At 44.3% G+C, this 13,761-nt stretch overlaps 1 protein-coding gene across 1 annotated transcript in view; it reads left to right on the top strand.

Annotated features, from left to right (window-relative positions):
* Positions 1-1,108: 1,108 nt before the first annotated feature.
* The window catches only part of LOC126088434 (neural-cadherin-like), a 295,055-nt gene continuing 282,402 nt past the window's right edge, over positions 1,109-13,761 (top strand). Inside the window, exons 1-2 of the mRNA XM_049906576.1 lie at positions 1,109-1,118; positions 1,221-1,336. Coding sequence (XP_049762533.1) covers positions 1,109-1,118; positions 1,221-1,336 — 126 coding nt within the window. The remainder of the gene's footprint in view (positions 1,119-1,220; positions 1,337-13,761) is intronic.

Here is a 13,761-nt window from a genome sequence, read left to right as displayed (position 1 = left end):
TAGCTGTTGTGCAGACACACCTTGTCTCCTATGAATGCGACGCTCTGTTGCCTTGGTGGATGACGGTTTCGGACACACGTTTACATCTGCAGTTGATTTTTCTCCTGAATACTGAAAAACAGTGGAGATTTTAAAGGGTTCCAGGAGAAAAATAAAAACTGTAGAATGAAAACCCTTGTTTGAAACCACTATCCACCGAGGCAACAGATCAGCGCACTCATAGGAAACACGGCTTTTCTAGGCAGCATTCTCCAATGGCGATCGTTGCAGTCACTGGCGATCACTGTATAACAAACAACATTGCCTACCGTCAGTCAGCGTACATCATCACCCTCCAGGTTAGCCGAGAGCGCTAATGCGCTGCTTCCTGGACTCGGGTAGGCGCGCCGGCCCCGGATCGAAACCGCCCGGCGGCTTAACGACGGAAGCCGGTGTGCCGGCCAGCCTGGATGTGGTTTTTAGGCGGTTTTCCACATCCCACTTGGTGAATATCAGGCTGGTCCCCACGTTCCGCCTGAGTTACACGGCTCGCAGACATCTGCACACATTCGCAGTTTTCCATGGATTCCACTAGACACAGACAGTTGGGGTACACTAATTCCGTCCTGGGGGGTATGGGGTGGCGGCAGGAAGGGCATCCGGCCACCCCTTAAATTAACCTTGCCAATTCCGATTAAACATGCCGACCCTGCGTCATTGTGGCAACAAGGCACAAGCAAAAGAAAGAAAGAAAGAAAGTCAGCGTACATCATCACGTTTGCTGCCGAAGGAATGGCCTAGTGGTAGCCCCCTGTAACTTCTATGCTCTGTAGCGTCGTTGGATCATGTTTTGGACATGTGTTCCTCTCCTCGATTTGTTTCTGATGTCGCGCAGCTCCCCCCATCGGAGGTTCGAGTCCTCCCTCGGGCATGGGTGTATATGTTGTCCTTAGCGTAAGTTATTTTACGTTATATTAAGTACTACGTAAGCTTAGGGACCGATAACCTCAGCAGTTTGGACCCATTGTCCTTAATACAAATTTCCAATTTTTGTTCCTCATGACACCCTCTAAGACCCGTCGAAATTCGTCACAACATTTCTGGAATTCCCTGTATGATTAGAGTGGCAATGTGTCCCAGCAACCGACAAATAAATAAACATTTTCTGTTAGTACTTTTTGTACGCTTGTATTAGACGTGCCTTACGTATGATTGTAACACGTGTGTTCCCTGTGTTGCAGCGTCCCGTATTCGATATGAGATCACGAGCGGGAACATAGGTGGATCCTTCGCCGTGAAGAACATGACGGGCGCCATCTACGTGGCGGGCCCGCTGGACTACGAGACGAGGAAGAGGGTGAGTAGTCTGAATTTTGGTAGCCAAGTCGCGCCGCAGTCGTCAAGCGTGCCCGCGCGAACGCCTGCCCGTGCGAAGCGAAGACACGATGGATATACAGGGTGTTTCACTAAATGTGTTTGCCTCTGTAAGCTACGAAGTAATAGGTGACAGAAATATTTATTGCAGTGGGTCACCATAAGAAACGTTACACTGTCCGTGGAGCTATGACCATAGTTTATTGTGTTATTATCCAAAGAGTTACAGCAAAAAGATACAGTTTTTTTAAATAGAACAATAGTTGTTTATATCATGCGCTGGAATCAGTAACACCAGCTGTGTATCCCTCAATTTCAATTACATTCCTATGACTTTTAGTTTGGTAGCTACAACGCTTCAAAGTTTCAGGGGCAGATACCACATGCTGTACATAATACATGGCTTTGTGGTGGGTGATGGATGTTCTGGCGGTGGGAAGTTGATCTAAATGAGATGTTCAAATGTGTGTCCATGTTCCTGAATGTACAATGCAATGCACCTTCTAAAGGATCTGCGGACGAGATGTAACATCGCCGGTATCACGGAGCAACATGCGCCCTCTATGTGCCGTTGTAGATCATCTGGGGATGTGGACTCAGTGACATAAACACGATCCTTTAGATTTTCCCACAAAAAGAAATCTAATGGTGTTAAATCGGGCGACCTTGCGGGCCACGAATGAGGACTATGGCGCCCCAACCACTTTCCTGCAAACCTGTTGTTTAGTTCTTCCACAACAGCACGCGCAGAATGGGCTGAGTGACCATCGTGCTGCGTCCACATATGGACTCTCGTGTGCAGACATACATGATCAAGGAGACCACCCAAACTGTCGACTATGAACGCGCGATATAACTCACCTGCCAGTGAACCTGGGAGGTAGTGTGGACCAATGATTTCGTCCCCAAGGATCCCACACCACACATTAATAGACCAGCTACATTGACGGTCGACAGGTCGTTCTCACCGAGGATTGTCTCCGGCCCAGTTGTTCACATTATGGCGATTCACTGCATCATAATTTGTGGACGTGGAATCATCAGAGAACATAACACCTTCTAAAGACTCCAGCGTGAAATTACGCATGGCCCATTCACAGAATGTAACTCTCGCACGGAAATCGTTCCCATGCAGCTCCTGGGTCAGTGACAGGCGGTACGGGTGAAACCTGTGGCCGTGTACTATACGCCACACAGATGTGAGACTGACACTAACGACTGCAGCAACGGCTCGTAAGCTGACATCAGGATCGTTGTGTACTGCAGCTAAAACAAACACCTCAGTCTACTCACTACTTGCAGTTCTTCGTCTGTTCCTGTGGTGCATTACCAAGCTGCCTGTTTCCTGAAGTCGTTGTTCGGCACGTAAGAACGTAATTGCCGCCGGAGCTCTTCGTCTAGGATAACTCACGGAGTACGCCATAGCTGCTTCAGTGGCATCGTGTCGGCACTCGCCGAGCATCAGCAACATCTCAACGTACTCGGTGTTCGTGTATGGCATCTTCATCCGATGTCAGTAACTGGGGTGTATTGAGCCCCGTTTGTTTGTGTGGTTCGAACTGTCGGGTATACGGCCGTGTGCGGCAACAGTCGGCAGTCTAACAGCGCATCGAGGAAGCTTCTCGCTCCGTGAAACCGGTGACATTACAACTCGGCCGCACCACATTTAGAAGGCGCATTGCTTTATGCGCAGCGTGTGTCGTATCTGTCCCTGAAACTCTGAAGGGTTGAAGCGCCGAAAGTAAAAGTGATAGAAATCTAATTTAAATTGATGTATACACAGCTGATGTTACTGATTCCAGTGCATGATAGAAACAACTATTGTTCCATTAAAAAAATTGTATCTTTTTGCTGTAAGTCGTTGGATAATAACACAATAAACTATGTTCATAGGTCCGCAGACAGTGTAACGTTTCGTATGGTGACCTACCGCAATAAATATTTCCGTTGCCTATTACTTCGTAACTTACAGAGTAACTTAGTAAAATGGCTCTGAGCACTATGGGACTTAACATCTATGGTCATCTGTCCCCTAGAACTTAGAACTACTTAAACCTAACTAACCTAAGGACAGCACACAACACCCAGCCATCACGAGGCAGAGAAAATCCCTGACCCCGCCGGGAATCGAACCCGGGAACCCGGGCGTGGGAAGCGAGAACGCTACCGCACGACCACGAGATGCGGGCAAACACATTTAGTGAAACACACTGTATGTATGTGCAAGTCAGCACAGCGTACTAGGCTCTGATGGCTATCCTGAAAGCTCTCTATTGCTGTGCTATCGTTCTCGGCCATGCCCCGTCACATAGCGGAAAAAGGGGAGAAGACTAAAGCGAATTTGGTGGCAGCAGTCTTGTTTGAGCGTGGGCAACAGGATTGCTCATATTGGCATGTCTTGAATAACATAATATTTTTGTTTGCTGGACTTTTTAAAGTGTTGCTTCCTATTGGTTTAATTAAATTAGACCGGCCAAAAACCTATTCCTTCAGAGTAGCCACTATGGGTTATTTTCTTCATCCTTCTTAGGCAGCTGTGATTCCGAAAGATGCTAATTCCGCGTCAGTAGCCACTGCATAACTAGAGGTTCATTAGTTGTACAGGATGACTCTGAACTCTACCAATAGATAATCGGATGTTCTGCCGTATCGTAGACCTTTAAAACGTACCGAACTAAAATTAACGCCGGCCGGAGTGGCTGAGCGGTTCTAGGCGCTACAGTCTGGAACCGCGCGACTGCTACGGTCGCAGGTTCGAATCCTGCCTCGGGCATGGATGTGTGTGATGTCCTTAGGTTAGTTAGGTTTAAGTAGTTCTAAGTTCTAGGGGACTGATGAACTCAGAAGTTAAGTACCATAGTGCTCAGAGCCATTTGAACCATTTTGAACTAAAATTAACTCTGCCATCACGCCCAATAGAAAGAAACCGGCGGAGCGCTGCTTCGTCCTACGCCCAAAATGCCATCCAACGTTAACAGCCTATGAGATTACCGCACATTCCTACATTACAGTCGCCCCGACTGTACTGCAGGAATGTTTGGAAATCTTGCCGGTTGTTAACGATGGAGTTCCAGCCGGAGCCGATGTTGTTTCTTTTACGAGGTCCTCGGATATCCTCACCATGCCGAGTGGAGCCAGTTGCCCTAGAATACAAACCAAAGAGCTGTGAAAAAGAGCACGTACGGAAATAGCGGGAATGGACTCGAGTTGAGTAAATGCGTCAAAGGTAAGACAGGAATTGAGAATGTCATGACAACATATTAAACTTAAAAGGAAACAAGTGGGTCATCTAGCGAAAGAAACTAAGGAGGAACGATCCAACGAAACTATCAGCTCATTTCAGATCAGTAAGAAAAGGGTAATAATTGGCAACCAATGCTGTACAATCGCAATAAAGTCATGAGATGTTCAATTGACTCTTTTATTAGAACATGTTACGCGTTTCTGGATTACACCCATCTTCAGGCATCACAAACTTCAACTCCTTCCTAACCAACCAGGCGTACAGCCTTAACAACTCAAAGAAAGTGTCCAATAACTTTGTTTGAGTTGTCAAGGCTGTACGCCTGGTTAGTTAGGAAGGAGTTGAAGTTTGTGATGTCTGAAGATGGGTGTAATCCAGAAATGAGTAACATGTTCTAATAAAAGAGTCAATTGAACATTTCATGAATTTATTGCGATTGTACAGCAATGTTTGCCAATTATTAACAAAAAAATGATCGCAGGCCTTAGACGGAATTTTATGTCCTGTATGCCATCGGTAAGAAAAGAGTTAAAGGGTGATTTAATAGAAGATGGATCGCCGAGAAAATGATTTCCCATTCGCCTCTGCTCCGTTCACATACTTCTACTGCCACCTCACGTGCCCTCAGCGCCATCAGGCAGCATACAACCTCGTGGTGGGCAGTGGTCGTTATGTTTCTGGTCATCAGTGTATACGTTATACTGTAGGATGGAGCTTTCTGAATCATGAATCTATGTGGATAGAAATAAGAAAATATTCTACTGTTCAGTCCGTATGCACAGATCTGACACCATTGTGTTACAGGACCGGTGCTAAGACAAGACGTGCTCGGCTACTGTTTTTGTGTATTATTCTTAAGACGGTTTTCTGCAGTTTGAAAACTGTGTCCATATTTCGTGCATTCTTTCCCCAGGAAAGAACGTCATAGATAATAAATGAGTGAACAATGAAGAGTATGCAACTTAAATAAACTGACTGTTACTCACTGATGACAGTACTCTTAAGGGCATAAACATGCTAATACCATTCCATTTCCAAGCATCTTCGTGTGTTAACATCACTTCAGCTGAGAATCAATATTGATTCCTAGAAATTTTGTGTATGTTGCACGGTTTATAGAAATGCCATCTACTTGTAATTTAACAATGTCACTTTCCCTCTTCAAACCGAAATTCATGGGATTACTTTTCTTTACGTTTATTGTCAGTTTATTGCTTATTGCCCAATTGTAATCTACTCTGAGGGTTTCATTTGCTTTCTCTGCAAGTAGTTCTCTTATCATCTCTGTGAGTACTACATTGCTGTCATTAGCTAAGATAATTTTTTCCCCGTGACTAACACTATGAGAAAGTCATTGATGTGTGTCAGGAACTGTGTTGGTCCTAATATGGTACCCTGAGAAAATCCTGCTTAACTGTGTATTGGCTCAGATTAGTGTTTTACTGAAAGTTTAGACTTATTTGAGATACGTGTTATCTCTACTGTGGTAGACAGGATCGGAACCGCTCATAAGATACTCGTCTTAGTCCTAACGCTCCTGGCTTATTTCCTTGAATCATATGTTAACAGTACCAAAAGCCTTACAATGATCTAGAAATATGCCCGTGACACACTCATCTTTGTCAAGAGTGCAAAACACCACTTTTGTGTATTCTACTGTCGCTGATTACGTACTTCTACCACTTCGGAAATCAGACTGTGATTCACTTAGAAGGTTGTATTTATTCTAGTGATTAATTAATCTGTCTTTCATACTTCATTCTATTATGGGCCGATAATTTTATTTATCTTCTGTATTACCTTTCTTTCGTAGAGGCTCGTCTCTTGCCTGTTTTAAATACTGTGGAAATTTCCCTGATGCGAAGGATTCGCTTATTATGTTTATTAAAGGGTACAGTTTTAATGATTTTATGATTGCGGTTGATAGTAACATCATTGTACTTAGTGAATAATTATTTACAGGTTGTAAACTGCATGTCGTGCATTTTTTCAAAGTTTAATGGCAAAAAATCGGCTTGCACCCATCCATGAAAATTTCATTAGTCATCTTTCTAAGAGTATACTTGTATTGCTATTTATTGCAATGTATCTGTCACCTGCGTACAGAACAAACTTGACATCTGGTAATGTCACAGATGGAAGGCCATTTATGTACACAAGAAAAAAGTGAGGATCGTGAGTTGCAACCTTTTGGGATTCCACATGTAATTATTTTCTACTTGGATGATGCTTGATGGATACATGCCTCTTTTCAAATGATACCCTTTGCATTCTGTCAGACATATAGGATTTGAACATTTCGCGGAAGATTCGGATAGACTGCAATATTGTAATTTACTTAAAGGGGTATTGTGATTTACATTAAAAATGCCTTTGACAGGTCGCAGAATATACCAGTATCCTGTAATTTATTTCTGTTGAATTAAGTGCATTCTCACTGCAGATGTAGACGGCCCTCTGAATATTAGAGTTCGTAGCGTTTTTTCGTAGTTCAGTAAAGACAACAGATACACATAACAGAGACTTCAGTCATCAGTAACATAATCTCCCTCACTATTTACAACAGTCCGCCAACGTTGATGTATCTCTTCGATTCCGCGGCTGCCGAAATAATTTGGGTTTTGAGGGGTAGACTCGTCGAGCCATGTTTAAAGCGCATTTTCATACGAAAACGAAGTTCCTTGAACGTTGTTCGACAGAGAGATGGGAATCTGAAGGCGCAAAATCAGGTGAATAACGTGGGTGCGGAATGACTCCTGTATAGTGTTAGCGTGGAGTAGAGTCACTTAAGGGGCTCCGGAACGCCCTATACTTGCAATGTTAAAATAACGCTTATAAATTACATCTTTCCTCACAAAGTATTTGAGGTAGGAAGTTGAACTTTTTACAGATTATTTATTGGAATATGGGCTACAACTTAACACAGGGATTTTACAAAATTTTAGTTCAGTTATTAAAGATGATTTTTTTTGAATTGTAATGAAAATTCACAACATTTTTTTGCAATTTTTTATTTATATATTCAAAAATATACAGTTTTTTGAAAAAAGGCTGTGTTAAATTATGCAGAAGGTACTGTGTAACATTTACTGAAAGTTTGAAACAAATATGTTTGGAAGATCCTTAGAAAACATGTAATTAGTATGAGAAAATAAAAGTTTTCGGAATCGAGCGACAAAGATTGGATTAACTTTTTAATGCATTCCAGGTCCATAGGATGGATTATCTTCATCCTCTGCAAACTCCTCCTCCAGCTTCCACTTATTCCTCCTCCTGTTTACTCTTGCTTGTATTTCTAGACTCTTTACAGCCCTGTCTGCAGCCCGAAGGCGTTCCTTGTCTAAAGCAAGCATCGCTCGTACCATGTTAGAACCTATCTTCATTCCCATATTTCTAAATACCTTGCACCTTACAATGTTGCCATCATTGAAAGTCGCAACAGAAACTTTACTTTTACTCATTATTATACTTCAACAAAACAGAGACTCAAGAAACAGAATTAATTACGAATATTTTCGAGATAACGACAGAGTAAATAAACATGAAACAATCGACAATCACACCAGCGATATATATTGAACCATCACAGGTTAGCCACAACACATAGTTTATCTCACATCACTAAAATGTACCTGATGAACGCGGGCGTTCATAATAACACCATTTGACAGCAGTTTAACAGCGCCACAGTGGGTCACGCCCATGTAGAACACATTTCAAAAAAACTTTAAAAATAGTTGTAGTCTTCGGAATTGAATAAATTATATATCTATTAAAAGGTAATAGTCTGCAGATTCAGAAAACGCAAAAAAAGTAAAAATTGAACTTTTCATGATTTTGAGCCTTTCCGGAGCCCCTTAACGCAATCTTCCTGGTCGTTGTTCTCGGACTGCGTCTGCAAAACGTCTCAGATGTTGACAATAAATGTCATCAGTGATGGATACACCTCGCAGAAGCAATTCATAGCACACCACAGCCCTGCTGTTCCAGATGCATAACATAATCTTTTGTCGAACTCCGCAGGTTCTTTGTACGGCGAATTGCTGCTTTGTTTGGGCTCAACTATTCCTTCCTTTTCCTTATGTTAGCATAAAAACACCATTTCTCCTCACCAGTGACGATCCAGAATAGGGTCGGTGTTATTCACGAGCCAAGTGATAGAAGCAAGCAGTGAGATGCGCGTATGCCCACCCGCTGATTTTTGTGATTTTGGCTTAGATCATGCAGTACCGAACACCCGATTTTTCAACCTTCCCCACTGCATGCAAATGTCGCACTATGAAGGAATGATCACATTTTATCAATTTTGCTAGTTCTCGAGTATACTGACGTACACTAAACGATCTTGATCAAATCCCAAAAGTCTTCCTGAACATGGAGTCACTAACGTTAAAACGATGCTCCTTAAAACGATAAAACCATTTTCTTGCCGTACTCTTCTAATGGCTTTATCTCCCTATAGGGTGGAAATGTTTCTCGCTGCCTCCGCTGCTTTCACCCTCTACTGAACTCAAACAGAAGAATATGCCGGAAATGTTCCGGTTTCTTCACTTGGCACACCACACCATTTTCTAGCGTACACAGTCCATTTACTATCTCCAAATAATAAAACGACATTATGTGAACTCATTAACAACAATGTACTACAAATAAAACTTGAGAATCCATGAATAAAACCATAGCCATCGGAATAACAAGATACAAAAAAAAAAACCACGAACTTACACACCGACCTAATATTTACAATGACTGATTTGAGATACTGCATAACAGCAGTACTCAGCGTGAAACTCCATATTTACAGTAACAGTTGTAAAATGCTTGTTAAGAAGTTTTTCAACACCGCAATGTAGAGCATGACGACTCGATAGTGCAAACGTAATTTCCAGCTTAGCCTGTCTAGCAATGTTCAGAAACAGAATCTCGTATCTACTGGAGTGCACAAGAAGAATCACCATCGTAGAGCGTGGCGAAATCTTTGATGATACACTATTGGCCATTAAAATTGCTACACGACGAACATGACGTGCTACAGACGCGAAATTTAACCGGCAGGAAGAAGATGCCGTGATATGCAAATATTTAGCTTTTCAGGGCATTCACTCAACGTTGGCGCCGGTGGCGACACCTACAACGTGCTGACATAAGGAAAGTTTCCAACCGATTTTTCATGCACAAACAGCAGTTGACCGGCGTTGACTGGTGAAACATTGTTGTGATGCCTCGTGTAAGGAGGAGAAATGCGTACCATCACGTTTCCGACTTTGATAAAGGTCGGATTTTAGCCTATCGCGATTGCGGTTTATCGTATCGCGACATTGATGCTCGCGTTGGTCGAGATCCAATGACTGTTAGCAGAACATGGAATCGGTGGGTTCAGGAACGTAATACGGAACGCCGTGCTGGATCCCAATGGCCTCGTATCACTAGCAGTCGAGATGACAGGCATCTTATCCGCCTGGCTGTAACGGATTGTGCACCCACGTCTCGATCCCTGAGTTAACACATGGGGACGTTTGCAAGACAACAACCATGTGCACGAACAGTTTGGCGACGTTTGCAGCAGCATGGACTATCAGATCGCAGACCATGGCGGCGGTTACGTTGACGCTGCATCACAGACAGGAGCGCCTGCGATGGTGTACTCAATGACGAACCTGGGTGCACGAATGGAAAGACGTCTTTTGTTCGGATGAATCCAGGTTCTGTTTACAGCATCAGGATGGTCACACCCGTGTTTGGCGACATCACGGTGAACGCACATTGGAAGCGTGTATTCGTCATCGCCATACCGGCGTATCACCGGGCGTAATGGTATGGGGTGCCATTGGTTACACGTCTCGTGCACCTCTTGTTCGCATTGACGGTATTTTGAACAATGCTCGTTACATTTCAGATGTGTTACGACCCGTGTCTCTACCCTTCATTCGATCCCTCCGAAACCCTACATTTCAGCAGGATAATGCACGACCGCATGTTGCAGGTCCTGTACGGGCCTTTCTGGATACAGAAAATGTTCCACTGCTGCCCTGGCCAGCACATTCTGCAGATCGCTCACCAATTGAAAACGTCTTGTCAATGGTGGCCGAGCAACTGGCTCATCACAATACGCCAGTCACTACTCTTGATGAACCGTGGTATCGTGTTGAAGCTGCATGGGCAGCTGTACCTGTACACGCCATCCAAGGTCTGTTTGACTCAATGCCCAGGCGTATCAAGGCCGTTATTACGGCCAGAGGTGGTTGTTCTGGGTACTGATTTCTCAGGATCTATGCACACAAATTGCGTGAAAATGTGATCACATGTCAGTTCTAGTATTTTTGTCCGATGAATACCCGTTCATCATCTGCATTTCTTCTTGGTGTAGAAATTGTAATGGCCACTTGTGTAGAAGAAAGGCACCACCCGTGCGGTAGGCCAGCCAGCAGCCGCCCCTGTTGTTTCCCACGCGCCCTCCCACCGCCACGTAAGCCAGTGCTAGCAGCCTAGCCCTCCCAGCAGCGACGACTTGCCGCGCTCGACGCCTGCTTCCCGCTATCTGTGCCGCCGAGGCGCCAGCGCCCTTAACAGGTCTCGGCGGGCTATCAGCACGCACCGCCACACACCTCGCAGGGGACCGCTTGCCGCCGTAATGCTCCGACAGCGACGTCGTAACGGAGCCCCAGCCGCGGTCCATCTGACACGGACTTGTATTTTCGCATTTTGTGTGCTGAGCTGCTTGTGCCTGTAAATTCAGAATTTAAATGCAGATCTGTTAGTTGACGATGTACCGCGAGGCGCGCTCTTGGAGACTCGCTGTGGAGGTCTTCCAAGGAATCATTGCTTTATCGATGAAACTACACAGGCTCTAAAATACTGAAATACCTACTCCTGATATTTATAGCTGACTCCCTCAAAGCAAGAAACACTCTAGGCAATGGTGAAGTTACTATAGGTTTTTATCACATTATGCAGCTGAATTCGCCTCCTTTACCTTGAGGCAACAAACGTCATGTGATACCATTATGCAAATATTCAGATGGCGGTAGTATCGGGTAAGCAAGGTATACAGGGTAGTCCTTAGATCGTGACCGGGCTAAATATCTCACGAAATAAGGATCAAACGAAAAAACTACAAAGAACGAAACTTGTCTAGCTTGAAGGGGGAAACCAGATAGCGCTATGGTTGGGCCGCTAGATGGTGCTACCATAGGTCAAAAGGATATCAACTGCATTTTCTTAAATAGGAACCCCCATTTTTTATTACTTATTCGTGTTGTACGTAAGGAAGAATGAATGTCTTAGTTGGACCACTTTTTTCGCTTTGTGATACACGACGCTGTATTAGTCATAAACATATGGCTCACAATTTTAGACAAACAGTTGGTAACAGGTAGGTTTTTTAAATTAAAATACAGAACATTTTATTTCGGTTGTTACAATGTGATACATGTACCTTTGTGAACGTAACATTTCTGAGAACGCATGCTGTTACAGCGTGATTACCTGTAAATACCACATTAATGCAATAAATGCTCAAAATGATGTCCGTCAACCTCACTGCAGTTGGCAATACGTGTAACGACATTCCTCTCAACAGCCTTCCGTAATGTTAGCGCGTGCACTGACAATGCGCTGACGCATGTTGTCAGGCGTTGTCGGTGGATCACGAGAGCAAATATCCTTCATCTTTCGCCACAGAAAGAAATCCGGGGACGGTAGATCCGGTGAATGTGCGGGCCATGGTATGGTGCTTTGACGACCAATCCACCTGTCATGAAACATGCTATTCCATACCGCTTCAACCGCACGCGAGCTATGTGCCGGACACGCGCGATGATGGAAGTTCATCGCCATTCTGTCATGCAGTAAGACATCTAGTAGTAACATCGCTACAACATTACGTAGGAAACCAGCATACATTGCACCATTTAGATTGCTATCGATAAAATGAGGGCCAATTATCCTTCCTCCCCTAATGCCGAACCATACATTAACCTGCCAAGGTCGCTGATGTTCCACTTGTTGCAGCCATCGTGGATTTTCCGTTGCCCAACAGTGCATATTATGCCGGTTTACGTTACCGCTGTTGGTGAATGACGCTTCGTCGCTAAACAGAACGCGTGCAAAAAATCTGTCATCGTCCCATAATTTCTCATGTGCCCAGTGGCAGAACTGTACACGACGTTCAAACTCGTCGCCATGCAATTGCTGGTGCACAGAAATCTGGTACGGAATCGACGTTGATAAAGCATTCTCATCACCGACGTTTTTGAGATTCCCGATTCTCGTGCAATTTGTCTGCTACTGATGTGCGGATTAGCCGCGACAGCAGCTAAAGTACCTACTTGGGCATCATCATTTGTTGCAGGTTGTGGTTGACATTTAACATGTGGCTGAACACTTCCTGTTTCAGCCGGCCGGAGTGGCCGTGCGGTTCTAGGCGCTACAGTTTGGAGCCGAGCGTCCGCTGCGGTCGCAGGTTCGAGTCCTGCCTCGGGCATGGATGTGTGTGATGTCCTTAGGTTAGTTAGGTTTAATTAGTTCCGTGTTCTAGGCGACTGATGACCTCAGAAGTTAAGTCGCATAGTGCTCAGAGCCATTTGAACCATTTGAACTTCCTGTTTCCTTAAATAACATAACTATCCGGCGAACAGTCCGGACACTTGGATGATGTCGTCCAATGTATCGAGCAGCATACATAGCTCACCCCCGTTGCGAATTTGAGCGCAATAGCCATACATCAACACGATATCAACCTTTTCAGCAATTCGTAAACGGTCCATTTTAAGACGGGTAATGTATCATGAAGCAAACACCGTCCGCGCTGGCGGAATGTTACGTGATACCACGTTTATGACTGTTACAGCGCCATCTATCACAAAGCGAAAAAAGTGGGCCAACTAAAACATTCATACTTCTTTACGTACTACACGAATATATAGTAAAAAATGGGGGTTCCTATTTAAGAAACCGCTGTTGATATCCGTTTGACCTATGGCAGCGCCATCTAGCGGCCCAGCCATAGCGGCATCTGGTTTCCCCCTTCAAGCTAGACGAGTTTCGTTGTTTGTAGTTTTTTCGTTTGATGCTTATTTCGTGAGATATTTGGCCCGGTCACTGTCGATGGACCACTCTGTAGAACTGCAGGCCATTGGCGGAGCTATCATTAGTACTCAGGTGAT

Source organism: Schistocerca cancellata, chromosome 6 (assembly GCF_023864275.1).
Source record: "Schistocerca cancellata isolate TAMUIC-IGC-003103 chromosome 6, iqSchCanc2.1, whole genome shotgun sequence".
Taxonomy (NCBI): Eukaryota; Metazoa; Arthropoda; class Insecta; order Orthoptera; family Acrididae; genus Schistocerca; species Schistocerca cancellata.
Note: the sequence above shows the minus strand (reverse complement) of the source record. Positions and strands in the feature narration are given on the sequence as shown.